General features: G+C 44.5%; 1 protein-coding gene across 1 annotated transcript in view; it reads right to left on the bottom strand.

The window, feature by feature from the left end:
* Positions 1–236: 236 nt before the first annotated feature.
* MAPK1IP1L (mitogen-activated protein kinase 1 interacting protein 1 like) overlaps positions 237–27,255 on the bottom strand; it is a 44,009-nt gene continuing 16,990 nt past the window's right edge. The window contains exons 3-5 of the mRNA XM_030214961.1: positions 21,651–22,388; positions 2,358–2,503; positions 237–609 (exon numbers count right to left, since the gene is read on the bottom strand). Of these exons, the coding sequence (XP_030070821.1) occupies positions 2,492–2,503; positions 21,651–22,388 (750 nt within the window). The 3' untranslated portion in view covers positions 237–609; positions 2,358–2,491. The remainder of the gene's footprint in view (positions 610–2,357; positions 2,504–21,650; positions 22,389–27,255) is intronic.

Raw genomic sequence — 27,255 nt, 5'->3', positions numbered from 1 at the left:
AAAATACCTGTGTAGATTTTTGGCTTCCCCAAGTCACACACCTGTCTCAATCTGTAGAGTAGATCTCCACTTGTAAAACATTGGTTTTCAGAAATTGATATTTGCATGGGTAAGCAACATTTACATGTGTAGTTTGCTATTTACACAGTGATGTTTCTAAAATAACCTCCTTTTAGCAAGTTATTTAAAAAAAATGAAGACATATGGAAAACACAAAAACTACTAGGAAAATAGCATATTACATATCCACCTTTTAATCTTAGGTTATACATTATACAAAAGTACAAATCACCACAACCTCATACCAGCAGCTTGACTAAGGGTAATCAAATACTTCTAATACTACACAGCATTGTTATTAGATATGATTCCCTAGACTGTCGATTACAAATATATCAGTCTCAAATGGGGAGTTTAAAAAACTATCAACTTTTTATCATTGAATATAATATAAATGCATAAAAAGGTTGATATAAACCAAAGCAATGGGTCAAAATTCAGTAGCTCAGATCGTGCAATTTCAGCAAAACAGGTGGACTGATGAACATTTGTTCTTGTAAGACAGTCACCGAATTCATTTACAGAAACTGAAATCATCCAAAAATAAAGCTGAAAACAAAAAAAAACAAGCATTAGTAATCAAGTGTATGCATGACAGAAGTGAAAAGATTGTCTACTATAACTGGTTATTGTTTAACTTAATTTTAAGTGGAACAACACGGCATCCACTCTAACTATGAAATCTGGTGGCCACCCAATTCGTCAGGGGTACATCAGTTATATGGTATAATCAGCCACTTTGCTATCTGTAAGTTACTTCATGAGATTTTTTTTACAGCAAGGTGCATAAGAATTTGGGAAAGAATGCAAACGCAAAATACTGTTATATGGTTGATACACCTTGTTGCCCTCTAAGTATAGTATGTTAGAGCTCGACCAAACCCAGGATTGGCCACTTGATTTCAGCAGAAACCAAAACTAAAAACTAAACTGTCCCCTCCCCAGGGAAAGTTTAATTATTAACTTTGCAGTCATTTCATTTTGGAAACTGAGGGTCCTGTTTACTAAGCCACACTGTAGATGCGCTAAAACCACCACAGCTAACACTAGAGAAACCCATAGGAATATATGGGTGTGTCTAGCATTAGCACATGCTAAAAACGCTAGCGCACCTTAGTAAACAGGGCCTAAATGCCATTGATGTCTTCATGTTTCAAATGAAAGCACATGCTAACAAATCCTTGTGGTATTGTAAAAATGGAAAAACTATGGAATATTTTATTTAAATTGACATTTTTGATGTGCTGTCCCTTCAGCATTACAGCACTCTGTGCCCGGAGTCTGTTTACAATTGGAGTCCCATTCCCCCCCCCCCCCACTACACACATTTTAACCCTTTCACCTCTCCCAGCCATCACAGGGACAATCCTCTACATAGTAGAACCTGCTATATGTGAACCCCAAGTGTGACCACTATGGGGGTTATTTTATAAAGCTTTTTCCACATGTAAGCCTGTTTCACAGGTGTAATAGAGCTTTTATAAGACTGCCAACACAGGAAGTGTGCACCTAGTTTTACATGATCTGTGCGGAGATGTTTCTAGCAGTAGTCTGGGTAAAGCAGAAGCTGAGTTACAATGTATATGTGTATTTTATAAAATGTATACATGCGTAAAGGTACACTAAAGACTAAATACTATAAATGGCACCTAAAAAATAGCACTTACATTTAGGTGCTGTTTATAGAATAGCAACAGGAACTGCTATTACATTTAGGCACAACCATTTACACCTAGGAAACTTTGGTGTAAATCCCCACACCAAAATTAAGCACGGATCTCCTTTGTTTTATAACACACAAAGTGAAGGAACATCCATGATCCGCCCACGACCCTTCCGGACTTGCACACAAATTTTAATCAAATCTGGCACCAACTGCTTGTTAAAATCAATTGACACAATTGGCTTGTTCAATTAACCTGTGCAAATTGGGTGGGTGCCCAAATTTGCACATGCAATTTAGTGACTTTTGTAGAATTCAGGTTAAATTTGAAAACTGAGTGCTGTACAATGGACACAGTGGTGTTTATAGCAAGGAACTGAAAATATTTACCACATGAACAGTAAGATAAATTGTTGTAGAGGCTATGTATTTGACGGTCCCTTGATCTACCACAAAATATACTAGAGTTTAGGCACAGAACATTTGTTAGAGAACTAAGTTACAGAATGACATGTTACATTAGTATGGGCACAGCACTTGAACAAGATGGTGGCAGAGAACTGGGTCAAAATATTCCAGCACACAGAGGAAAAAAAAAAAAAAAAAAAAACTTTAAAACGATTAAGCTTCTTACCTTAAATATATATTCAGATTATAAAGAGAGATTGTGGTCTTCTTGCTGATGCCAAAAGGTATAAAAGTAATGACAAAAACATTCTCTGCAAACAGTGGATTAAAGTGGAAGGTACAGCATACAGTCGAGTGCATTCAGTGGTAAGGCTGTAAAAGCAAAAGAAATTAAATTTGCAAACAGTAGCTTAAGAAATAATTAACAGTCAAATGTTTCTTAAAAGGTAAAATTATGTATAATCATACCTGATAATTTTCTTTCCATTAATCATAGCTGATCAATCCATAGACTGGTGGGTTGTGTCCATCTACCAGCAGGTGGAGATAGAGAGCAAACTTTTGCCTCCCTATATGTGGTCATGTGCTGCCGGAAACTCCTCAGTATGTCGATATCAAAGCTCCATCCGCAGGACTCAGCACTTAGAGAATTACACCCACGAAGGGACACTCTGCCCAGCTCACCACCGCCGAAACGGGGAAGGGGAATTAACCCAGCTCATCCCCACACAAGTGGGGGAGGGGAATCCGTCCAGCTCATCCCCGCAGAGCGGGGGAGGGACACCACACCCGCCGATGCGGGGGGATCTGGCTTATCCTGCAACCGCAACCGCGGGAGGAGCTGACTGACCCTAACACCGCCGAAGCGGGAGGGGTACAAAGCTGCCCTACAGCCGCACGAAGCGGGAGGGAGTGCCGGCAGAATTTATGTCTCAATCCAGCCCCGTAAAACGGAGGGGAGAGGAATGCAGCAGCTCACTGTAACACAAACTCGTCTCAACTCTTGAAGAATCCAAGTGAAAGAAGAACTTGAACACGAAGTCCTCCTGAAGTAACTGAAGGCTAAACTTGAACCTAAAATTCAACCAGAATATAAACAGTACAGATATCTGGGAGGGGCTATGGATTGATCAGCTATGATTAATGGAAAGAAAATTATCAGGTATGATTATACATAATTTTACCTTCCATATCATCAAGCTGATCAATCCATAGACTGGTGGGATGTACCGAAGCAGTACTCACCCAGGGCGGGACATAGAAATCCCTGACCTCAACACTGAAGCTCCAAACCGGGCCTCCGCCCGTGCAGCCACAGTCAAACGGTAATGCTTGGAGAATGTATGAGCCGAAGCCCAAGTTGCCGCCTTGCATATCTCTTCCAAGGAGACGGATCCGGCCTCTGCCATCGAGGCCGCCTGAGCTCTCGTGGAGTGAGCCTTCAGCTGGATAGGCGGCACCTTCCCCGCGGCCACATAAGCCGCTGCAATGGCTTCCTTGACCCATCTTGCCACTGTAGGCTTAGCAGCCTGCAGACCCTTACGAGGACCTGCAAACAGGACAAACAGATGATCCGATTTCCGGAAATCATTGGTCACTTCCAAGTATCTGATGATGACTCGTCTCACATCCAGATATTCAAGAGCGGAGTACTCCTCTGGGTAGTCCTCCCTACGAAAGGAAGGGAGACAGAGCTGCTGATTCACATGGAAGCGAGAAACAATCTTGGGCAGGAAGGAAGGCACTGTGCGAATAGTCACTCCTGCCTCAGTGAACTGCAGAAAAGGCTCTCGACATGAGAGCGCCTGGAGCTCGGAAACTCTTCTGGCTGAAGTGATAGCCACCAAAAAGACTGCTTTCAATGTCAGGTCTTTCAGAGATGCCCTCGACAAGGGTTCAAAAGGCGGCTTCTGCAATGCTCTTAGTACCAGGTTGAGATTCCACGCAGGCACCACTGAGTGCAGAGGAGGGCGCAGGTGATTAACTCCCTTGAGAAAGCGCACCACATCTGGCTGCGAAGCCAGGGAAGCACCCTTCAGGTGGCCCCTGAAGCAAGCCAGAGCCGCTACCTGGACTTTAAGGGAACTGAGCGACAGGCCTTTCTCCAGACCTTCTTGCAGGAACGCCAACACTGAAGAAATTGGAGCAGTGAAGGGAGAAAGTGAGCCTGCTTCACACCATGCTGCAAAGATACGCCAAACCCTGGCGTAAGCAGTAGAAGTAGAGCGCTTCCTCGCTCTCAGCATAGTGGCGATGACCTTGTCTGAGAAGCCCTTCTTCCTCAGACGCTGCCGCTCAATAGCCAGGCCGTAAGACCAAAGGGAGAGGGATCCTCCATCACCACGGGACCCTGATGTAACCGGCCCTGCCCCACTGACAGCCGCAGAGGATCGTCGACTGAGAGCCTGATCAAGTCCGCATACCAGGGACGTCTGGGCCAATCCGGACCCACCAGGATTACCCTGCCGGGATGCTTTGCCACCCGGTCTAGCACCCTGCCCAACATGGGCCAGGGCGGGAACACATAGAGGAGCTCTTGTGTCGGCCACTGTTGGAGAAGAGCATCTACTCCCAGGGATCGAGGGTCCCGTCCTCTGCTGAAGAAGCGCGGCACTTGGCAATTGGCCGATGACGCCATCAGATCTAGGCTCGGCTGGCCCCAGCGCTTCGTGATGTCCAAGAACGCCTGAGCAGATAGTTGCCACTCTCCGGGCTCCAAGGTATGGCGACTGAGAAAGTCCGCCTTGACATTCATGACTCCGGCAATGTGGGCCGCTGAAAGCTGCTCCAGGTTCGCTTCCGCCCACTGGCAAAGACTCATAGCCTCCTTGGCTAGAGGGGCGCTCTTGGTACCTCCCTGGCGGTTGATATAGGCCACCGCCGTGGCATTGTCCGACAGGACCCGTACAGGCTACAACACCAGTACCGGGATGAACTCCAATAACACCAACCGAATGGCTCTGAGTTCCAGGAGGTTGATAGACCACTTGCCTCTGCAGGAGACTAGAGCCCCTGCGCTGTCCTTCCCAAGCAGTGGGCTCCCCAGCCCATCAAAGAGGTGTCTGTCGTGACGACAATCCACTCCGGGGTCACCAGAGGCAATCCTGCAGACAACTTGTCTGTCTGCGTCCACCAGCTCAGCGCCTTGCGCACTGCTGGGTCCACGGGAAGGCGCACAGCATAATCCTCCGACATCGGAGTCCAGCGCAGCAGCAGAGATAGCTGTAGAGGTCTCATATGAGTCCTGGCCCAGGGCACTACTTCCATCGTGGCCGTCATAGAGCCCAACAGCTGCACATAGTCCCAAGCCCGAATAGGAGAGGCTACTAGGAACTAGTCCACCTGAGCCTGAAGCTTGACAATCCGATTGTCTGGCAGGAACACTCTGCCCACTTGGGTGTCGAATCGAACTCCCAGATACTCCAGGGACTGAGTCGGGCGCAGCTGGCTCTTCTTCCAGTTGATGATCCATCCCAGGGAGCTCAGCAGAGCAACTACCCGGTCCATAGCTTTGCCGCACTCTGCATAAGAGGGGGCTCGGATCAACCAGTCGTCCAGATAAGGATGGACTTGTACTCCTTCCTTTAGCAGGAAGGCCGCTATGACCCCCATTACTTTGGAAAAGGTCCGCGGAGCAGTAGCCAACCCGAAAAGGAGGGCTCTGAACTGGAAGTGTCGTCTCAGGACTGTAAAACGCAGAAAGCGTTGGAGAGGAGGCCAGATGGGAATATGCAGGTACGCTTCCTTGATGTCCAAGGAAGCCAAGAACTCTCCTGCCTTCACTGCCGCTATAACAGAGCGGAGAGTCTCCATGCGAAAGTGCCTCACTTTCCAGGCCCGATTGACCCCTTTGAGGTCGAGGATAGGCCGGACAGAACCTCCTTTCTTTGGAACCACAAAGTAAATGGAGTAACGTCCCTTGCCAATCTGATTTTTTTGGCACCGGAACGACCGCACCCAGGCGGATCAGGTTGTCCAAGGTCTGCTGCACTGCCACAGCTTGACCGGAGACTAGCAGGGAGAGAGTACAAACCCGTCTCTTAAGGGTTGGCAGAACTCTAGCTTGTAGCCGTCTCTGATGACTTCCAGCACCCACGCGTCTGAAGTTATAGTGGTCCACTCGCCCAGAAACGAGGACAGCCGTCCTCCAATCTGCACTGGGGCATGGACCAAGGCCCCGTCATTGGGTACGAGACCCTGGGGGAGGACCGGAGGGAGCACCTCCGGGACGGCGGTCTCTGCGAAAGGAATGCTGCTTGGGGGAGAAATTCCTCTTGAAGGAAGAGGGGGCAGAGGAACCCGACTTGCCCGGGCGGTACCGACGGGCTTCCAGCAACCGTCCTCTGGAGGTACCGGGACGAGTACTAGCCCGAGCCCTGACCTCTGGAAATTTCTTGCCCTTAGACGTGCCGAGATCGGTCACGATTTTGTCCAGCTCGACCCCAAAGAGCAACTTGCCTTTAAAAGGCAATCTAGCCAGGCGGGATTTAGAGGCGTGGTCAGCCGACCAATGTTTCAGCCAAAGCCACCGCCGCGCAGAGACTGTCTGAGCCATGCCCTTAGCTGAGGCTCTCAAGACATCATACAGCAAGTCTGCCAAATAGGCTAAGCCCGATTCCAGGGCCGGCCAATCAGCCCTCAAGGAAAGATCCGAGGGGGAAGCCCGCTGCACCATAGTCAGGCACGCCCTGGCCACATAGGAGCCGCAAACTGAGGCCTGCAAATTTAACGCAGCTGCCTCAAAGGACGACCTTAAGGCCGCCTCCAATCTTCTGTCTTGGGCGTCCTTTAGGGCCGTGCCACCTTCCACCGGCAACGCCGTTTTCTTAGTCACCGCAGTGATTAAAGAATCCACGGTAGGCCACAGATAGGCCTCACGTTCACTCACAGCCAAAGGATAGAGGCGGGACATAGCCCTAGCCACTTTAAGGCTCGTTTCCGGGACATCCCATTGAGCCGCAATTAAGGTGTGCATGGCATCATGCACGTGGAAGGATCTAGGCGGGCGCTTCGTCCCCAGCATAATGGCAGAGCCAACAGGGGCTGAGGGAGAGACGTCCTCCGGAGAGGAAATCTTCAAAGTGTCCATGGCCTGTAACAACAGGTTGGGCAAATCCTCTGGGCTAAAAAGCCGCGCTGCAGAGGGGTCATCCGCTCCATCCGAGCGGGGATCTATCTCCTCCAAGGAATCCGCAAAGGACCGTTGGGAGACCTCAGACACGCTGCCCTCATCTACATCGGAGGAGACAAAGTCCTCCAAGGCCTGGAAATCAACCCGAGGGCGTTTACCTCTGGGAACCTCAACCTCTTTATCAGAAGAGGGAGCAGGGGCAGCGTTTTGCATGAGGAAAGCCTGATGCAGCAGCAAAACAAACTCGGGGGAGAAACCCCCCAGACTGTGCACTTCCGCAGCCTGGGCAACAGCCCTAGACGCACTCTCAACCGGCGCTCGCAATAGCGGGGGAGAGACATGCTGCGCATCCAAAATGGCGTACGGCGCGAAACTCCGTGAAGGAGCCGCGCGGGAAGAACGGCGCTTAATTTTAGCCGCTTTGTGCCGTCGCCCAAATTAAGGGCGTTCATGGCATTAATGTCTCCAACCTCAAGGGCGGCCCACGAAGAAGCCGTCCGAGCCGCGTGGCCGGCCAAGATGGCGGAGGCGAGGAGCGGGGGATGGGCGTTTATGGCGGGAAAAAACCGCCACGCCGGAGGAACGACCGGGACATTCATCGGTCACTAAACTGTCACCCATCAAGGGCGAATCAGGTTGTAAAACCCCCGCATCCCCTCTAGAAGCGCTCCAGCGATCCGGGGAGCGACCCTTTGCGCCCTCGCCCTCCGACGCCATATGCCACGAGGAGAAGAATCGGGGAACCCCCTGCCCGCTATAAAAAGGTAAAATTACCTGCTTGCCGCTCCGAGCTGTAACGAACTGGTGTCCCAGTGAGTAGCTGCAATGAACGTTTAAAGAAACGTCGAATTAAACGCCTTTAAAGACGTTTAAAATTTTTTTTTTTTTTTTTTTTTTTTTTAAACGGAGCCAGCGGGAGGGGGGAGAAAAGGAGGGACCTGGCACCACCAGGTTTGCACTTGCTCAAAAGAGCCCTCAACCCCAGGCCTCAACAAAACCTAAGGATTAGGCTTGGAGGCCTAGCCAGAGCTGCTGCTGTGTGTGACCACCACCTGCTGAGATAGAGAACATACTGAGGAGTTTCCGGCAGCACATGACCACATATAGGGAGGCAAAAGTTTGCTCTCTATCTCCACCTGCTGGTAGATGGACACAACCCACCAGTCTATGGATTGATCAGCTTGATGATATGGAAGCTGCAATTGCTATTGTTTGGGGACCTGCTTAGATAAAAATCACTCAAAAGAAAAAAAAAAAATTACCAAACATGCATAATATACAAGCAGCAAATAAAAGGCAAGTACCGATACAGTACATCTGATATTACATAACCCTCCAGTGCTATATATGTTGTAATTTCTACACCCTTAAAAAGTAAAGGTACTTACCTGTAGCAGGTGTTCTCAGAGGACAGCAGGGCGATTCTCACATCTGGGTGATGTCACCTGATGGAGCCTGTTGCAGACTGACTAGCGAGTAATGTAGAAGCTTCTAGCAGCGTACCACCATGCATGCACTTGTGCCTTCCTGCTCGACACGCAAGCACAGGTCCTCCAGTCAGGCAAAAAAAGCAAAAAGCCTATAGTAGATAACTAAATTCAACTCGAGTGGTGGGAGGGTATGTGAGAATAAACGACCTGCTGTCCTCAGAACACCTGCTACAAGTAGGTACCTTTGCTTTGAGGGCAAGCAGGCTAGTTGAATTCACAGAAGCCCTAGCTACCAGGCTCACCGTAAAACAAGAAAGCTAGGGTAAGTCTTGAAACGTCAAGACAAACTTCAGTTAACCTGAAACTATATACATGCTAGCTGTGTAGGTGCAGAAGGAACAGAATAAAACAGGGCCTAGGAGGGTGGAGTTGGATTCTAGACACTGAATAAATTCTGCAGAACTGCCTGTTTGAACTATCGCGTTGGGTATCCTAATTAAGACAGTAGTGGGATGTGAATGTATGGACTGAAAACCACATTGAAACCTTGCTGATCAAATGAATTACCAGTGCAGCCATGGCTCTGACACATCCCTCTAGAATTAGCCCAGCCTGGGCATAAGCAAAGATGCAATCTGCTATCCAATTTGAAAGTGTTTGCCAATAGCCACCCCCAATCTGTTGGGGTCAAAAAATAAAACGTTATGCAGTACATCTTCACCAGGATGGGCATGTGGTCTTGGGAAAACTGACTGGTTAAGATGAACTTCACCACTACCTTAGGAAGGTACTAAGGCTATGTGCAGAGAACTGCTGTTATGATGAAATTTAGTACACAGTGGATGAGCTACCAGGGCCTGGAGCTCACCAACACTGAACTGAAGTGACCGCCACCAGAAACAACTTTCCAGGTCAAAAACTTCAAATGACAGGTATTCAGAGGCTCAAAAAGGAGCTCTCATTAGCTGGTTGAGAACTATGATGAAATCCCATGACAGTGGGAGGTTTGGAAGGGGGCTCTTAGCAAAACCTCTCATGAAGCAAACTAAAGGCTGTGCAGAGAAAGACACCTCCTACATGGTGATAAGCGCTAACTGAACAGAACTCTTACAGAGTTGGTTTCCAAACCAGACTCAGGAGGTGTAGGAGGTACTCAAGCAGTTTTTCTGTAGGGCAAGAGAAGGGATGTAAGCCTTTGCTCCGACAGCAAACCTCCTCCACTTAAAAGAGTAACATCTTAGTGGCATTTTTCCTTGAAGTCAGCAAGAAAAAGGCACTCTCAGGCAATCCCAGGGGTTCAAGTTCTATGCTCAGTATCCAAGCTGTGAGGGCCAGAGATGAAGTTGGGATGCATTCTGGGCAATAAGGGTTGGAACACAGTCCAATCTTCACAGATCTTCAGAGGACAACCTCAGAAGAGTGAACCAGATCTGTCACTGTCATTAAAGAGCAATCATGGTGCCCCAGTCTTACCAGAGTTCCAGTAAAGTCTTCTATACAAGAGGTATGGGAGGATGCGTATCCAATGCAGGAGAAAGGCATCCAATGCTAGTCTGCTGTTTGACCCGAGCCTGGAGCAGAACTAAGGCACTTTGTTGTTCAGATGAGTGGTGGTGCTACCGGGGGGGTGCCCCATGCAGAAGATCTTGGCGGGCTACGCCCATGTTGTGTCCACTCATGTGGCTGAAATATCTTGCTCAGTCTGCCAGGCAGTTCTTACCAGGAAGCAGAACCCACTGCCACCTGACAAGGGGTAAGAACCCGTACCCCACTGCTTGACATAGAACATTGCAACCTGGTTTTCTGTTTGAATGAGATGTTACTGTATGGATATTTGACGTCACAGCTTTGCAAATTTCCTCTATAGAGGCTGACCTCAAGTGGGCTACCAACATTGGCATGGCTGTGACATTATGAGCCTTGACATGATTATCTTATGAGCTTTAGTCTTCTCCAGACAGAAAACTAAGGCAATCTAAGGTATGCAGTACACTCTTGCTAGGATGAGCATGTGGTTTGGGGAAAAATGTTGGCTTAACGACTGATTAAAATGGAACTCCGACACTACCTTAGAAAGGAACTTAAGGTGTGTACGGAGAATTACTCTATTGTGGTGAAACTTGGTTTAAGGTGGATCAGCTACTAGGGCCTGAAGCTCACTGACTGCGAGCTGAAGTGACCTTCACCAAAAAACACAACTTCCCAGGTCAAATACTTCAGATGGCAGGAAATCAACTGGCTCGAGAGAACTAGGTGAGGACAACGCCAAGATCCCAGGACAGATGGATATTTGATAAGGGGCTTTCGTCACTAGCAAAACTCTCATGAAGCTAACTAGAGACTGTACAGAGATGGGTTTACTTCCCACATGGTGATAAGCACTAACTGCACTTAGATGAACCCTCAGAGTGTTTTCAAGCGAGACTCAGATGTGTAGGATGTATCCAAGCAGTTTTTGTGTAGGCCAAGTGAGGGGATCTAAGGTCTTGCCCTCACCCATTGGAAACCGCCTTCACGTGATCCCTTGTTCAGTGTGATGAAGGTCGGAAAATACTCCAATCTCCATGGATCTTCGAAGAAAAAAACCAGATCTGCCTTTGCCAGTAAGGAACAATTAAGATCATAGTTCCCTGTCTTACTTGAGTTTTAGCAAAGTCATCTCTATGTGATGTACTAGATACATATACAGAAGACCTGTGGGTGAAAAGGCATTTGAGGCTAGTCTGCTGTGTGATCTAAGCAAGGAACAGAACTGAGGGACTTTGTTGTTGAGATGAGTGTCAAAAAGGTCCACTGAGGGGGTGGGGTGCCCCACTCTCAAAAGATCTTGCAGGCTACGCCCATGTTGGGACTCCACTTGTATAGCTGTAGAAAAAAACAACCTGCTCAGTCTGTCATGCAATTGTCCTTTCCTGGTATGTACGTGGCTCGGAGGACCATTTCATGAAGGAGGGCCTACTGCCACATCCCTACTGCTTCCTGACATGTGGTAGGATCCTGTATCTCCCTGCAACATGGTTGTCCATTTGAATGATAATTTGGCTCTGTAGCTGATCTCTGAATACCTTTAGAATGTTCCAGTCTTCAGTTTGAGGTGGTTGATACGGAGATCCGTTTCCTAAGCAGACCAAGCTCCTTGGGTGTGAAGTCCATCTATATAAGCTCCTCATCCCTGGTTGGATGCATCCATTGTTAGCACCTTCAAAGGAGGTGCAATTTTGAATGGTAGTCCCACAGTCAAATTCGAAGTGCATTAGTCAACTCTAGTGGAATCTGGATTACATCTGCTAGATTCTCACTCACTTGAGACCACTGGGAAGAAAGCATCCACTGGGCTGCTCTCAAATGGAGCTGTACATTGGAAGTGACATTGTTGAGGCCATGTGGTCCATCAATCTCAACATCTGCCAAGCTGTAAGCTGCTTGCTGCTTCGGGTCTGCGAGGCCAGTGCTTTTAAGGTCTCTGCTCTCGCTTGAGGGAGAAAAGCCCAAGCCTGCACTGTATCAAGCAGGGCTCCTATGTACGCCAATCGCCGGACCAGGAGAAGGTGGGCTTGTAGTTTATGACAAACCCTAGTAACTCCAACAGCCAAATAGTGCACTGATAATAGTTAGGTGCACTGACTGTCACTCCCTCCTGCGATGTGCTCTTGACCAGCCAATCAGCCAGATAGGGAAATACATACACGCCATATCTTGCTAAAGACGTAAAAAGACAAAGTGGTTTATAGAAAAGCAGCAAAAATGGTATGGGGTTTGCGTCACAAGACGCATGAGGACCTGAAAATGTATACCCTTGAGGAAAGGAGAGATGGGGGGGATATATTCAAATATTTGAAAGATAATCTACAAACCTTTTCCAGAGACAGGGTGGTAGAACTAGAGAATATAAGTTGAGATTGCAGGGAGAATTGTCAGGAAGTACTTTTTCAAGGAAGTGGTGGTATATATCTGGAATGCCCTCCTGCAGGAGGTGGTGGAAATGAAAACAGTAACCAAATTCAAAAATGCATGGGATAAACACAAAGGAATCCTGTATAGAAGGCATGGAATCAAACAAGCTTAGTGGTGATTAGTGGCAACACCAATTGGGAAACCAAGCTAGTGCCGGGCAGACTTCTACAGTCTGTTCCATCATGGCTAGACAGATTCAGCTTCAGTAGCAACACCAATTGGGAAACAAAGCTAGTGCCGGGCAGACTTCTACAGTACATAAGTACATAAGTAGTGCCATACTGGGAAAGACCAAAGGTCCATCTAGCCCAGCATCCTGTCACAGACAGTGGCCAATCCAGGTCAAGGGCACCTGGCACGCTCCCCAAACGTAAAAACATTCCAGACAAGTTATACCTAAAAATGCGGAATTTTTCCAAGTCCATTTAATAGCGGTCTATGGACTTGTCCTTTAGGAATCTATCTAACCCCTTTTTAAACTCCGTCAAGCTAACCGCCCGTACCACGTTCTCCGGCAACGAATTCCAGAGTCTAATTACACGTTGGGTGAAGAAAAATTTTCTCCGATTCGTTTTAAATTTACCACACTGTAGCTTCAACTCATGCCCTCTAGTCCTAGTATTTTTGGATAGCGTGAACAGTCGCTTCACATCCACCCGATCCATTCCACTCATTATTTTATACACTTCTATCATATCTCCCCTCAGCCGTCTCTTCTCCAAGCTGAAAAGCCCTAGCCTTCTCAGCCTCTCTTCATAGGAAAGTCGTCCCATCCCCACTATCATTTTCGTCGCCCTTCGCTGTACCTTTTCCAATTCTACTATATCTTTTTTGAGATACGGAGACCAGTACTGAACACAATACTCCAGGTGCGGTCGCACCATGGAGCGATACAACGGCATTATAACATCCGCACACCTGGACTCCATACCCTTCCTAATAACACCCAACATTCTATTCGCTTTCCTAGCCGCAGCAGCACACTGAGCAGAAGGTTTCAGCGTATCATCGACGACGACACCCAGATCCCTTTCTTGATCCGTAACTCCTAACGCGGAACCTTGCAAGACGTAGCTATAATTCGGGTTCCTCTTACCCACATGCATCACTTTGCACTTGTCAACATTGAACTTCATCTGCCACTTGCACGCCCATTCTCCCAGTCTCGCAAGGTCCTCCTGTAATCGTTCACATTCCTCCTGCGACTTGACGACCCTGAATAATTTTGTGTCATCGGCGAATTTAATTACCTCACTAGTTATTCCCATCTCTAGGTCATTTATAAATACATTAAAAAGCAACGGACCCAGCACAGACCCCTGCGGGACCCCACTAACTACCCTCCTCCACTGAGAATACTGGCCACGCAATCCTACTCTCTGCTTCCTATCTTTCAACCAGTTCTTAATCCATAATAATACCCTACCTCCGATTCCATGACACTGCAATTTCTTCAGGAGTCTTTCGTGCGGCACTGTCAAACGCCTTCTGAAAATCCAGATATACAATATCAACCGGCTCCCCATTGTCCACATGTTTGCTTACCCCCTCAAAAAAATGCATTAGATTGGTGAGGCAAGACTTCCCTTCACTAAATCCGTGCTGACTTTGTCTCATCAGTCCATGTTTTTGTATATGCTCTGCAATTTTATTCTTAATAGCCTCCACCATCTTGCCCGGCACCGACGTCAGACTCACCGGTCTATAATTTCCCAGATCTCCTCTGGAACCCTTCTTAAAAATCGGAGTAACATTGGCTACCCTCCAGTCTTCCGGTACTACACTCGATTTTAGGGACAGATTGCATATTTCTAACAGTAGCTCCGCAAGTTCATTTTTTAGTTCTATTAATACTCTGGGATGAATACCATCAGGTCCCGGTGATTTACTACTCTTCAGCTTGCTGAACTGACCCATTACATCCTCCAAGGTTACAGAGAATTTGTTTAGTTTCTCCGACTCCCCCGCTTCAAATATTCTTTCCGGCACCGGTGTCCCCCCCAAATCCTCCTCGGTGAAGACCGAAGCAAAGAATTCATTTAATTTCTCCGCTACGGCTTTGTCCTCCTTGATCGCCCCTTTAACACCATTTTCGTCCAGCGGCCCAACCGACTCTTTGGCCGGTTTCCTGCTTTTAATGTATCTAAAAAAATTTTACTATGTATTTTTGCTTCCAACGCTAATTTCTTCTCAAAGTCCTTTTTTGCCCTCCTTATCTCCGCTTTGCATTTGGCTTGGCATTCCTTATGATCTATCCTGTTACTTTCAGTTGGTTCTCTTCTCCACTTTCTGAAGGATTGTTTTTTGGCTCTAATGATTTCCTTTATCTTACTGTTTAGCCACGCCGGCTGATGTTTAGTCTTTTTTCTAATACGTGGAATATATTTGTCCTGAACCTCCAGGATGGTGTTTTTAAACAGCATCCACGCCTGATGCAAGTTTTTTACTCTGCGAGCTGCTCCTTTCAGTCTTTTTTTCACCATTTTTCTCATTTTGTCGTAATCACCTTTTCTATAGTTAAACGCTAGCGTACTTGATTTCCTAGTTTCACTTCCTTCAATGCCAATATCAAAACCGATCATATTATGATCACTGTTATCAAGCGGCCCTCGTATCGTTACCCCCGCACTAGATCATGAGCACCACTAAGGACTAAGTCTAGTATTTTTCCTTCTCTTGTCGGCTCCTGAACTAGCTGTTCCATGAAGCTGTCCTTGATTTCATCAAGAAATCTTATGTCCCTTGCGTGTACAGATGTTACATTAACCCAGTCTATATGCGGGTAATTGAAATCCCCCATTATTATTGTGTTGCCCAGTTTGTTTGCGTCCCTGATTTCCTTTAACATTTCCGCATCCGTCTGTTCGTCCTGGCCAGGCGGACGGTAGTACACTCCTATCACTATCCTTTTCCCCTTTGCACATGGAATTTCAATCCACAGTGTTCCATCATGGCTAGACAGATTCAGCTTCAGTAGCTGGAAAACAAGGCTAGTGCCGGGCAGACTTTTACAGTCTGTTCCATCATGGCTAGACAGATTCAGCTTCAGTAGCTGGAAAACAAGGCTAGTACCAGGCAGACTTTTACAGTCTGTTCCATCATGGCTAGACAGATTCAGCTTCAGTAGCTGGAAAACAAGGCTAGTACCAGGCAGACTTTTACAGTCTGTGCCCTGATCGTGGCTGGACAGATCTGGATGGGATGGAATAAGGCTTCGATAACTTCAGTAGTTATGAGAATAAGGCCAGTGCCGGGCAGACTTCTACGGATAAAATCAAGAGCAAGTATACATTTGTAGTATCATACCTTGAGTATATCTTGTTGGGCAGCCTGGATGGAGCATACAAGTCTCTGCCTGCTGTCATCTACTATGTTACTATGTCAATATTATATTGTGTGCTCATCGCCCTACACTTGGTGCTCCAGGAAGTAGCAGCTGCCCTTGAAAAATGACTCCCAGGCTGGTATAGGTTAGCCACTCTTGCTCTAGGCCTTTACTGGTAGTTTGAGTAGTAATGTGAAATTTGTTTTGACAGTGGCAACTAGGCCATATGGTATTGCTACTTTGACTTTCAGTGCATTCCAGCAATGGAAATAGTGGCTCTGGTGGGGTACACAGCGTTCTAAACTCTTGCTTTGATGCAGTATTTACTTCATATTATGCAGATTCATTATCTTTTACTTCTATTGACTGATGTTTTCATATTTAAAAAAACAAAAACACTAAGAGGCTAATTTTTCAAAGCACATGACTTACAAAGTTGCATATGTTACTATGTAAGACTATGTGCTTTGAAAATGAGCACCTAAATATTAAAATGTCCTCAATAAAAACAGTTAGTGGGTTAGAAAATTAAACTGTCTTCCTCCCAAGGCTTTTATTTTACAGATGTAAAATAGAGTTTTTACTAAGCCACGCTGTAGGCATGCTAGCATTTTTAGTGTGCGCTAAAAAAAATAACACGTGCTAACGCTAGACACCCATATGGCTGCCTAGCATTAGCGCGCACTAGTTTTTAGAGTGCACTAAAAACACCAGCGCACCTTAAACAAACAGGGCCCTTTAAGTTTCATTTTGGAAAACATGGAGATTTCTGTAAATATGGTTTAAGAGGGGAGGTGGTCTTGCTTTCATCTATAAAGATTTTTTTTTAGTTTTAAATTGGTAGATAGTTTAGCTGGAAAAGAACCAGAGCATATGGCATGTAAATCAATTGATAAGGATGGTAAGATCTCTTGACTTTACTTATATACCAGCCACCTGGTAAACTGTCCAACTGAAATTAGCAGAAATTGTCAATTTGACAGACTGGTATTCCTGGGCGATTTAAATCTTCACTTAGAAGATGAGAATGATCTTAAGCTGTCTCAATTAGTTATCTTCTCTATTGAAGTATGGTCCCGTTTGTTCTATTCATTAAGGGCCATTCCTTAGATTTTATAGCATAAACAGATATAGATTAAGGAGAATCCTTAGTGGATAATATTTCCTGGGAATCATTGATATGGCCAGACTATTACCTACTGAGATTCTATTTAAAACTGTATAAATATCAAGACTGATCAGACCAAATTGGCAAATACATATGGTGGGAGAAAGTAGCCAAACAATGATACCTTCTGGCAATAATATTCAAGAAGATTTATTCCAGTAAGATCAGATGTTAATATGATTAAATCATGGAATACTGCTTCTAATTCAGTGTTAGAAAATAGCACCTTTTTGTTCAAAGAAAAAGAATTGTGATAGTAAATGGTTTACTGAGGTATTAAATGTAGATCCTTAAAGAGGAAGTGGAGGAAATTTAAAAACTGATTATATTGATTGGAGAACTAAAATCTCAATATAAATTAGCAGTCAAAGATGCTAAAGTTAATGATCAAAATCTGTCAATTAGAAAAAATTCTTCAGATGTTATTCAAAATCTTTTCCGCTAACAAATTTGAAAAGTGTTTTGACTATACCAGAGTCAAACCTTCAGCAGAGAATTTGTCTGTTCTTTCAGAAAGTGAAATGCTATCAAAGATCAATTTTAGGGTACTTGGATAAATTGTGGATGTGATGTCGATATATAACTTCTACACAAGTGAAAATTTTAGAATACAGCTTGTCCTTTGTGCCTGTTTCTCAATTTTTCAACAAACTGATTTAGTATAAACTTTTCAGAATTTAAAAGTGAAATTATACTTTGCACAGCAGACTAATTCTACCATGGAAAATTCTATATGTCGCCTGAAATCTCATTGGATTCCCCCTGGCCCTATGGACCTTCATATAGCGATGTTTAAGGCATTGGTGTTAAGGGATTTAGAAAACCTTGAATCCCAAAGTTCAAGTGGGAGGAGAAAGTTTGTTAATTTTACCAAGACAGAACGTAAAGCATTACAGGAATTGTCCAATGATCAAACTTATTTGTCCTGCGGATAAGGGGGGGGGGGGGGGGCGCCATTGTGGTTCAAGATCGGGAGTCCTATGTCATAGAAGCACGACGCCAGTTGATGGCTATTCGCTACTACCAACCATCATCATAAGATCCTGTCAAGGAATTACAATCATTATTGCTAATATAGTGGATGAAGCAGTAACAGGTTATTTAACAAAAAGCGGAATCTCGCTTTTTGAAACCATCGTGCTTAAAAAACTCCTGTATTCTATACAGTCCCAAAGATCCACAAAACTTATTTCTACCCTCCGGGACGCCGTATAGTGTCGCTTTGCGGCACTATTTTGGAGCCATTATCCAAATTTTTGGACCATTTTTTACAACCCTTTGTTATACAAACCAAATCATTCATGACACTTCCCACTTTTTGAGAAATTTGTCAGGGATCATGAATGTGGCGCCAGAGTCATGGCTTCTTACTCTCGATATTGAATCGTACTCTAATATCCACCAAGAAGCGGCCTTAACCATTGTAGAACAGGCACTATCGATAAGATCAGAAGGGAAGCGAATCACTTCGACATATGTTGGCTTTAGCACAACTTGTACTGAAGAAAATATTTTCGACTTAACATTTCTTACAAATCCAGGGTGTGGCCATGGGTACAGCTGCTGCTCCCAGTGTAGCTAATTTATATGTCAGTAACTGAAGAAAGTCACCTATATAATACCGAATGGTTCCAAAATATTTCCAACTAGTACCGGTTCATTGATGACATTTTGTTTTCATCTGGCAATCCACGGAGCAACATTTGTTTCAATTTTTGAGTTGGTTAAATACCAGACCCTGTCTGAAATTTACCATGATAAAAAAATCTGGTCAACATTTCCTTCCTTGATACTTGGATCTATAGAGTGCATGGAGAATTACACACGACGGTTTATCACAAACCCACAGATTGTAATACGTTACAATTTACCAGTCATCATCCACGCAGATTAAAATGGTCTCTTCCTGTTGGACAATTTTTATGGTTGCGTAGAATATGCACCACAGACAGCATTCAAACAGGCTACAGCTTTGACCATTACATTACAGGAGTGGGGTTATTCCACTGCATGCATTCACCAGGCTTACAAAAGGGCTTGGTATGCACAATGGTCATTACTACTTTTAGACAGACCAAAAGAGCACAAGGATAAATTAGAGTGCGTGTTGGGATTTTCTACCTTAGCTCCTCAAATAACTCAACTTTTATATAAACACTGGCAGGTTCTTACATTTCATCATATATTTGCACAACGCCCATGTATAGCTTATACACTCGGACGATAATCAACCAACTAGTGAAGGTTTACATCAACCTTGCAGAGTGTCAGCTTTGTTCTCAAACCAGTTATGCAAGAATGGACTAATTTTTTTTAACTCAGCAGACAATTTGAAGCATAGTACCACATGCCAATCCTCTTTTGTCGTGTATATTATTGGATGCCCCTGTCATCTATATTATGCAAGATGAAAATTCAGTTAACAGAACATAAAAGTAGTTTGACAAGGACTATGACTGCTCCCTTAGTAGCTTATTGTTTACAATTCCATCACACATTTGTAGAACTTACTGGTTTATTATAGTTACCACAAGGTGGAGATCGGGCATCCATATTAACCCACCGGGAACAGTTTTGGATCTTTAAATTACAGACTGTTAGCCCTTTGGGCTTGAATGAAAATATCGAGTGGAATACTAATGATTTAAATCATTTTTGTGAAGCTTAGTATATTGACAATAAGCAGTTTTAACATTGAGGTTATATGTTGAGAAATGAACCTTTCATTCTTACTTCTGCCATGGTTTTGTACTTTTACATAAAGTTTCTTCCAGTGACGTCAAAAAATCCACTTCTGGTTCTCATCGTAAAACTATTGGCGCCTATATAAGTTACACTACAACTTTGAAGTGACTAGCATTTTGCTTCAAAATTAACAGCTTTAACCCAAGTTCCTGAGGAAAGCAGTTTGAAACCCATGGTGACAAGTGATTCCAGGGGAAGGCAGTCGGTTATTTTTGCTCCGACAGCCCTGAGCATCAAGACAGCGAGGATGCTGGCTAAAAAGATAAGTCCAGTTAGCAAAATGGCAGTTGGCCATAGCTGTTGAAGGTTTTATAAAGGCACAGTCACAAGTGACTAATAGCACTTAATATGGTGTTAAAAGAAGAGTAACCCAACGAACGAAGTGCTATTACCACTTGTCAAAAATAGTGGATATTTCTGAGGGTACTCTTCTTAAAACTATCTTTGAGAAATAAAAAATAAGATTTGGTAGCATTTGTCCTGGTTTGATAGTACTGTTGGGATTTTTTTTTTGTTTTTGTTATCCTGGGTAGATTCAAATGTTGGCAGATAGAATTTGGGATCACTTTACTCCAATTTCCTCTACTCTTAATGAGACCTCTTGAGAAATTGAATAAGGGATGTCTGTTAGATAGCTGTCCGTCATTTTATCTTGGGGAGGTACCATCAAATATTTTATATTGGCTGACAAATTTTGTTAATACTAGTTTAATAGAAAGAATTTACCCTAAGCAGTTAAGGCAATTCCAGTTAACACCTATACCTATGAAAATGGAGGAGGGGTACATGACATAGCAGATCATTTTAGAAATGGATTGCAAAGCTTGTAGAATTTATTGTGAATATACAGTTTACAGATTTATCTGCAACTTCAATACTGCAGAATTCACAACACTGGTTTCACTCGCTTCGTAGTACAGAGACTGATGATCAATGTTAAGTTACTGAAGTGAGGAAATATAATATACTTTTGCAATTCAATATTAACTGTGGCTTTCGATGTAGTAGACTATGAATTAATGTTATATAGCTTGAGTGAGAAGGGTGTTGGATTAGTTTTCAAAAAAAAAAAAAAAAAACCCCACAAAGTTCTTAAGAATGGGCAACAGACTCCAAATTGTATATTAAAATGCAGGGGTCACCTGTTTCAATTGTTCGATTACCTTTTTAGTTCTCTTAGGAAACATTTAGAATCCTTGAACATTTTTTGAGTTACGTAGATAACTGCAGGCTCGACTACCTTAGATGACACTATACAGATTGATTTATGGGGTGGGAAAGTATACTAAAGCTACCCCATTGTTAAATGAATTGCATTGGTTAGACAGTAGAATTTATTTTAAACTTGCTTGTTTAGTTTTCAAAGTCTATCTGGACTGAATTCAGAAGATGTGAGTCGGCTTTTAATTGCAAGTGGTAGACCTTACTTAAGAAACAGACAGCCGTTAGTCAGATTTTCCATCTCAGAAGAAAATTAATCACAAGTCGGTAAACGCTCGATTTCCAAAGTATTAAGCTTTGGAATAACACTTGTTTTGCATCAGACTATTTAGGAAGTTCTTGAAAAAAAACTTGGTTACTAGGCAGAATTTGCAGTTTTTATATTGTGTATTTACAGGTCTTATGGTATTGATTATGTGCTGAGTTGTAAATTCCTTCTTACTGTAGAAGCTTTATATTATTGTAATCCGCTTTGCAACATTTTATTAAAAGGTGGACTAGAAATACCCAAATACAATACAAAATATAAACAAACATCTACTCACATGATAACCACTAGGCATTGGTGGAGCAGGAGATTGTCCTGAAGGCACTGGATAAGGACTGTTTGCAGGATACGCCCCTGGTGCTGCATATGGTCCTGGTGGTGCTGGAAAGGGAACAGATGGTGCAGGACCCCATGTTCCAGTTGGAACAGGTCCCCATGTTGCTGTAGGTGGAACTCCAGGTGTCTGGTTAGGCTGGGGAAATGGCCCAGTGGGATATGGCAGATTTGGCATAGGATACTGCCCTCCCATTGTAGGCCCCCATGATCCAGATGACATGGATCCCCATGGTCCAAGGGGACCAGGTGCAGCAGGTTCTGTTGGACCAGAAGGTCTGGGAGGTGCTGGATATGGCATATTTGGGGTAGGAAGTGGCCCACTAGGAGGGGGACATGGCATAGATGGAGCTGGAAAGGGACCTGTCTGAGGAGGGGAGGAAGGTCCAGAAGGTGTAGGATACAGTCCTGGCAGTCCAGCAGGTGCAGAAGGAAAAGGCCCTGTAGGTGCTGAAGGATACGGCCCTGTAGGTGCAGGCCCAAATGGGACATTAGAAGCTGGAGCACCTGGTACAGTGGATCCTGATGGTGGTGGCCCAGTAGATGGAGGGGCACCTGGAGGAGCACCTGGATTGTTTCCCCAAGGATTTGGATTTGACCACCCTTGTTGCTGTTGATCAGGTCTTGTGTTGCTTATTTTTGTGTTTTTTGCAGGAGAAGAATCAGGTAAAGCATCTGCCAACTGAGAAATAAAATGTAATCATGATACAAATATCCAATTGTAAACAAAATAAAAGCACTAAACATGTAAATCATCCAGCTGTTTTCTTCAACCATTAGCTTGTATATTTTTCTAATGAACTAAATGGAGCCAGGTTCTAGGCCAAAGTCAAGAAATGCCCCAAAGGCTTTCCCAATAAATGGCTGGATTTAAGGTTGTTTTTATACCTATATAAACAATGTGTGTGTTTATACACAGATGTGCATATACAAACACCACAGACTGCTATGACGTACTACAGAGAAATTTAGTACATGATCTCTTTCCATTAGTCCTTCCCACTATTCTAGAACCTGAGGGATAGTTGTGTCCATCAACTAGCAGATTGAGATAGAAACTGAAAACTAAGCAGAGACCTCTTTTGCATCCAGCATCCAGTCCAGCTCCGCAGTATTTATGTAGAGAAGCAGTAAGGAGATACTCAGAACACAAAAACCTTAAACTTGCTAACTTAATACTAACCAGACAAGCAAATGTATGGCCCTCATCTCTGGACAACTTGTAGAGTCTAAGATATGCAAGAAGAACCACGCAAGGTGACAGTTGATATTTGACCCATTACTTCGCACCAACATCTCAGAAATTTCAAGCAGGCATCTGTATTAGTGTGAAGGACTAATGGAAAGAAAATGATGTACGATCTAATTTCTTCTTCCATTATATAGCTTCGCACTATTCCAGAACCTGTGGGATGTTCAAAAGCAACCCTAGAGTGGGTGGAATCCTGGCGCCACTGCCCTCCTGAAAACCAAAGCCTCAAAACTGACTTACAAGTACGCCACAACAGCCAACCTGTAGTGCTTTGCAAAGGTATGCTGCATTGACCACGTTGCTGCCTTACAAATATTCACTTATGACAATAAGGTAGTCCACCCAGAATATCACTATACACCTCATATGATGAACCTGCAAAAGTAGAAGAGCCTCCTTCCCTGCAAGCAAATAAGCTGACATGATAGTCTCCTTCAGCAATTGTGGGCTTGGAAGACATGAGGTCAAGCCTCTGTTTACCAAAAAGCACAATCTGTCCAATTTGTGAAACTCATTTGTGATTACCATATATCTAATGAGGACTACGCGCATTGAAAAGCTTCAAGAATACGGAGCCTCTTTGTCCTATCTGCAAAAGGATGGAAGCGCCACAGATTGGTTGAGATGAAATGCTGATACCACTTTCAGAAGGAAGGAAGGAACTGTGCGCTAGCAGACCCCTGTCAAAAAAAAAAAAAAAAAAAAAAGGATCCTGACAAGAGAGCCTGAAGCTCCTAAACTCTGTGCCAATGCAACAGCCACCAAGAACATTAATTTTTAGAGTAAGCTATTTCAAGGTGGTCTTCCTGAATGGTTCAAAAGGAGGCTTCTCAAGAGTCCAAAGGACTAAAGCAAGGTCCCAATCTGGACAAGGCATACAAAAGGGAGGCAGCAAGCAGCCCACTCCCCACAAGATTTGAACGATATCCAGGTGAGCCACAAGAGATGTCTTCTGTAGCTGGCCCCTGAAACAGGCCAAAGATGCAACCTAAAAACTTTGAGAACCGAACATCAACCCTTTCTGAAGAATAATGTGTTCAATTCTGGTCACCGCATCTCAAAAAAGATATAGTGGAATTAGAAAAGGTGCAGAGAAGGGCGATGAAAATGATAAAGGGGATGGGACAACTTCCCTATGAGGAAAGGCTAAAGTGGCTAGGGCTCTTCAGCTTGGAGAAAAAAAAAAAAAAAAAAAAAAAACCAGGCAGCTCCTTGTGACTCTGGGCAAGTCACTTAACCCTCCACTGCCCCATGTAAGCTGCATTGAGCCTGCCATGAGTGGGAAAGCGTGGAGTACAAATGTAACAAAAATAAAATAAAAATAAATGGCTGAGGGGAGATACGATAAAGGTCTATAAAAATGAGTGGAGTGAAATGGATAGTCGTGAAGCATCAGTTTACTCTTTCCAAAAATACTAGGACTAGGGGGCATGCAATGAAGCTACAAAGTAGTAAATTTAAAACTAATTGGAGAAAATTTCTCTTCACTCAACGTGTAATTAAACTCGAATTCATTGCCAGTGAATGTGGTAAAGGCAGTTAGCTTAGCAGGGTTTTAAAAAGGTTTGAACGGCTTCCTAAAGGAAAAGTCCATAGACCATTAAAATGGACTTGGGGAAAATCCACTACTTATTTCTGGAATAAGCAGCATAAAATGTTTTGTACTTTTTGGGGATCTTGCCAGGTATTTGTGACCTGATTGGGCTTGCAGGACTTTGCTCTGTCCCAGTATGGAAATACTTATGTACTTATGCAAGACCTGCTTGGAGAAATGCTAGGATATGTGCAATCTGAGCAGAGAAGTGAGATGCGCAATACCAGCCCTCAAATGTCCTCCACACCATCACATATGCCACAGATGTAGAGTGTTTTGAGTGTGAAGCAAGGTAGCAGTGGCCGAATCAGAACAACATTTTCCATCTCAACCAACCCTTTCAATGGCCAACTGTAAGATCAAAGGGGCATGGACCCTCCATAATCACCAGACCTTGCTTCAGTAGGCCATGTACCTGTGAAAGACTGAGAAAATCCTCGTCCAGCAGTTGAATCATATCAGCATACCACAGATTCCGCAATCAATCCGGGGCTATGAGAATTATTTGACCCCAGTGCAATGCAATCCTTTTCAACATACAGCCTACCATGGGCCAAGGAGAGAAGATACAGTAAGATGCGTCAATCCCGGTTCTCTCTCATGGCTGAAGAACTTGGGCACTTTGGCATTCCATCGCCATCAAGTCCAGAAGCAAAGAACCCCATTGGCCCACTATCAGCTGAAACTCCTGGCTAAATAATTCCTATTCTCCTGGGTCCAAAGGAGTGCCTGCTGAGAAATTCCCCCTCCATGTAAGCTGCCGACAAGCAGAGAAAATATAAGCCACCGTCACATTGTCAGAGACAACTCAGTACAGGGCCTCCACCAGAAAGGGAGTGAAGTCACATAAGGCATTCCATACTGCCCTGAGCTCCAAGCTATTTATCAACCACTGAGACTTCTGTTCTGTCCAGATGGAATTTGTAATGAGCTCCCCCACATGACTTGATGTCTGTTACCGCCTTCCATAGCGTCATTGGAAAGGGAATTCAGATGGTCAACTTCCTGGGCGACAATGATCACTGCATAATTCGACTGGCAACCAGCATCCATGGAAGATAACTTACTTCCGTGACACCAATGCTACTACTATTTAGCATTTCTATAGCGCTACAAGGCATACGCAGCACTGCACAAACATAGAAGAAAGACAGTCCCTGCTCAAAGAGCTTACAATCTAAGACAAAAATGGCTGAGAAGAGACTCCTGTATGGGCCACATACTAGCCCTTCCCCATGGCACCACTTCCATCACCACCACCGACCTCAGAACCTGGACGTAGTCCCAGTCCCTGCCTTGACTGAGAAGAAATCTATTGAACCAGCTTTGACCTCCTACGCTCTCCCATGCTGTGTTGAAAAGAATGCCCAGATACTCCAGCATCTGTGATGGAGTTAGTCTGCTCTTCTCAAAATCGATCATCCAACTCAATGATTGCAGAAGAGGACAACTTTATCCATCACCACCACACTGTCCAAATAAGACAACGCACAAATGAGCCAGTCAAGATATGGGTGAACTGATTCCCTGGCACCAAAGGAAGAATGCCGCCACCACCACTACAACCTTGGTGCTGCGGCGAGACCAAAGGCAAACCCTTGAACTGGAAGTGATGGCCCAGCATCGCAAAAACCTTTGATGTGGTAGCCAGTATATGCAAGTATGCCTCTCTAAGATAGGGTGGTGAGATTCTCCCTCTTGAACCATGACTGACTACTACTACAAATCATTTCTATAGCACCACCAGTTGTACGCAGTGCTTCACAATTGAATATGAAGAGAAAAAAAAAAAAAAAAAAAGTCCCTGCTCAAAAGAGCTTACAATCTAAATCAGGACAGGACAAATAAGGGATAAGGCTAGGAAGACAAGATAAAGGTTACAAGCAGGTGACAAGTTAGGAATTAAAAGCAGCATCAAACAGGTAGGCCTTTAGCCCGGACTACTCTGTTTCCATGCAAAAGTGGAACACTTGGAGGCATGGCTTAGTCCTTCAAGATCTAAGATTGGACAAAACAATGCCTTCTTTCTTTGGGACAAAGTAGATGGGAGTATCTATCTTATCCCTGTTTGGCCTGGAGAACTGGAACAATGGCCTAGAGTGCCAGCAAGGAACCTGCAATGGCCTGAACCTCGACCATCTTGGCTCCCTTTTGACAAGGAGACTGCAAGAAGAGGAGCGACCAGGTGGGAGAACTCCTAACTTGTAACCTTATGCAAGAAGGTCCAGAACCCACTGGTCTCATGCGATTTTGGCCCAGTCCTCCCAAAACTCCTGAAGATGTGATGTGATGTGAAGACCAGCCTCACATCACTGCAAAGTTCTGGCAGCATTGGGCACTAAGCTAACTGCATGAAAGGAAGATGGTGTGCCTGAAAGCAGGACAAACCATATTGCTGATATCAAGCCAGTACTGCCTGCCGTCTCAAAATTGAGATCCCTCTTTTAAAAAAAAAAAAAAAAAAACAAACTGGTGACCAGAGGCTTTCAGCTTATCCTTCAGCAACTGCTGCCACTTGGTGAAAACTGGGGAGAAACTAAGTTACTGAGATCTCCATATAGCCACTTGCCCCAAAAGTGCAGTTTAACTAGACATAACTGACACTGCATCTGCTGCCCAATGCCACAACCACAGTTGCCAATGTGCTGCAATAGCCAAAGACATACTGCAGGCCGTAACCCGTAATATATTAAAGCATTCGTC

Source organism: Microcaecilia unicolor, chromosome 9, assembly GCF_901765095.1.
Source record: "Microcaecilia unicolor chromosome 9, aMicUni1.1, whole genome shotgun sequence".
Lineage (NCBI taxonomy): Eukaryota > Metazoa > Chordata > Amphibia > Gymnophiona > Siphonopidae > Microcaecilia > Microcaecilia unicolor.
The sequence above is the reverse complement of the archived record's forward strand: the minus strand, read 5'-3'. Positions and strand labels throughout refer to the sequence as shown.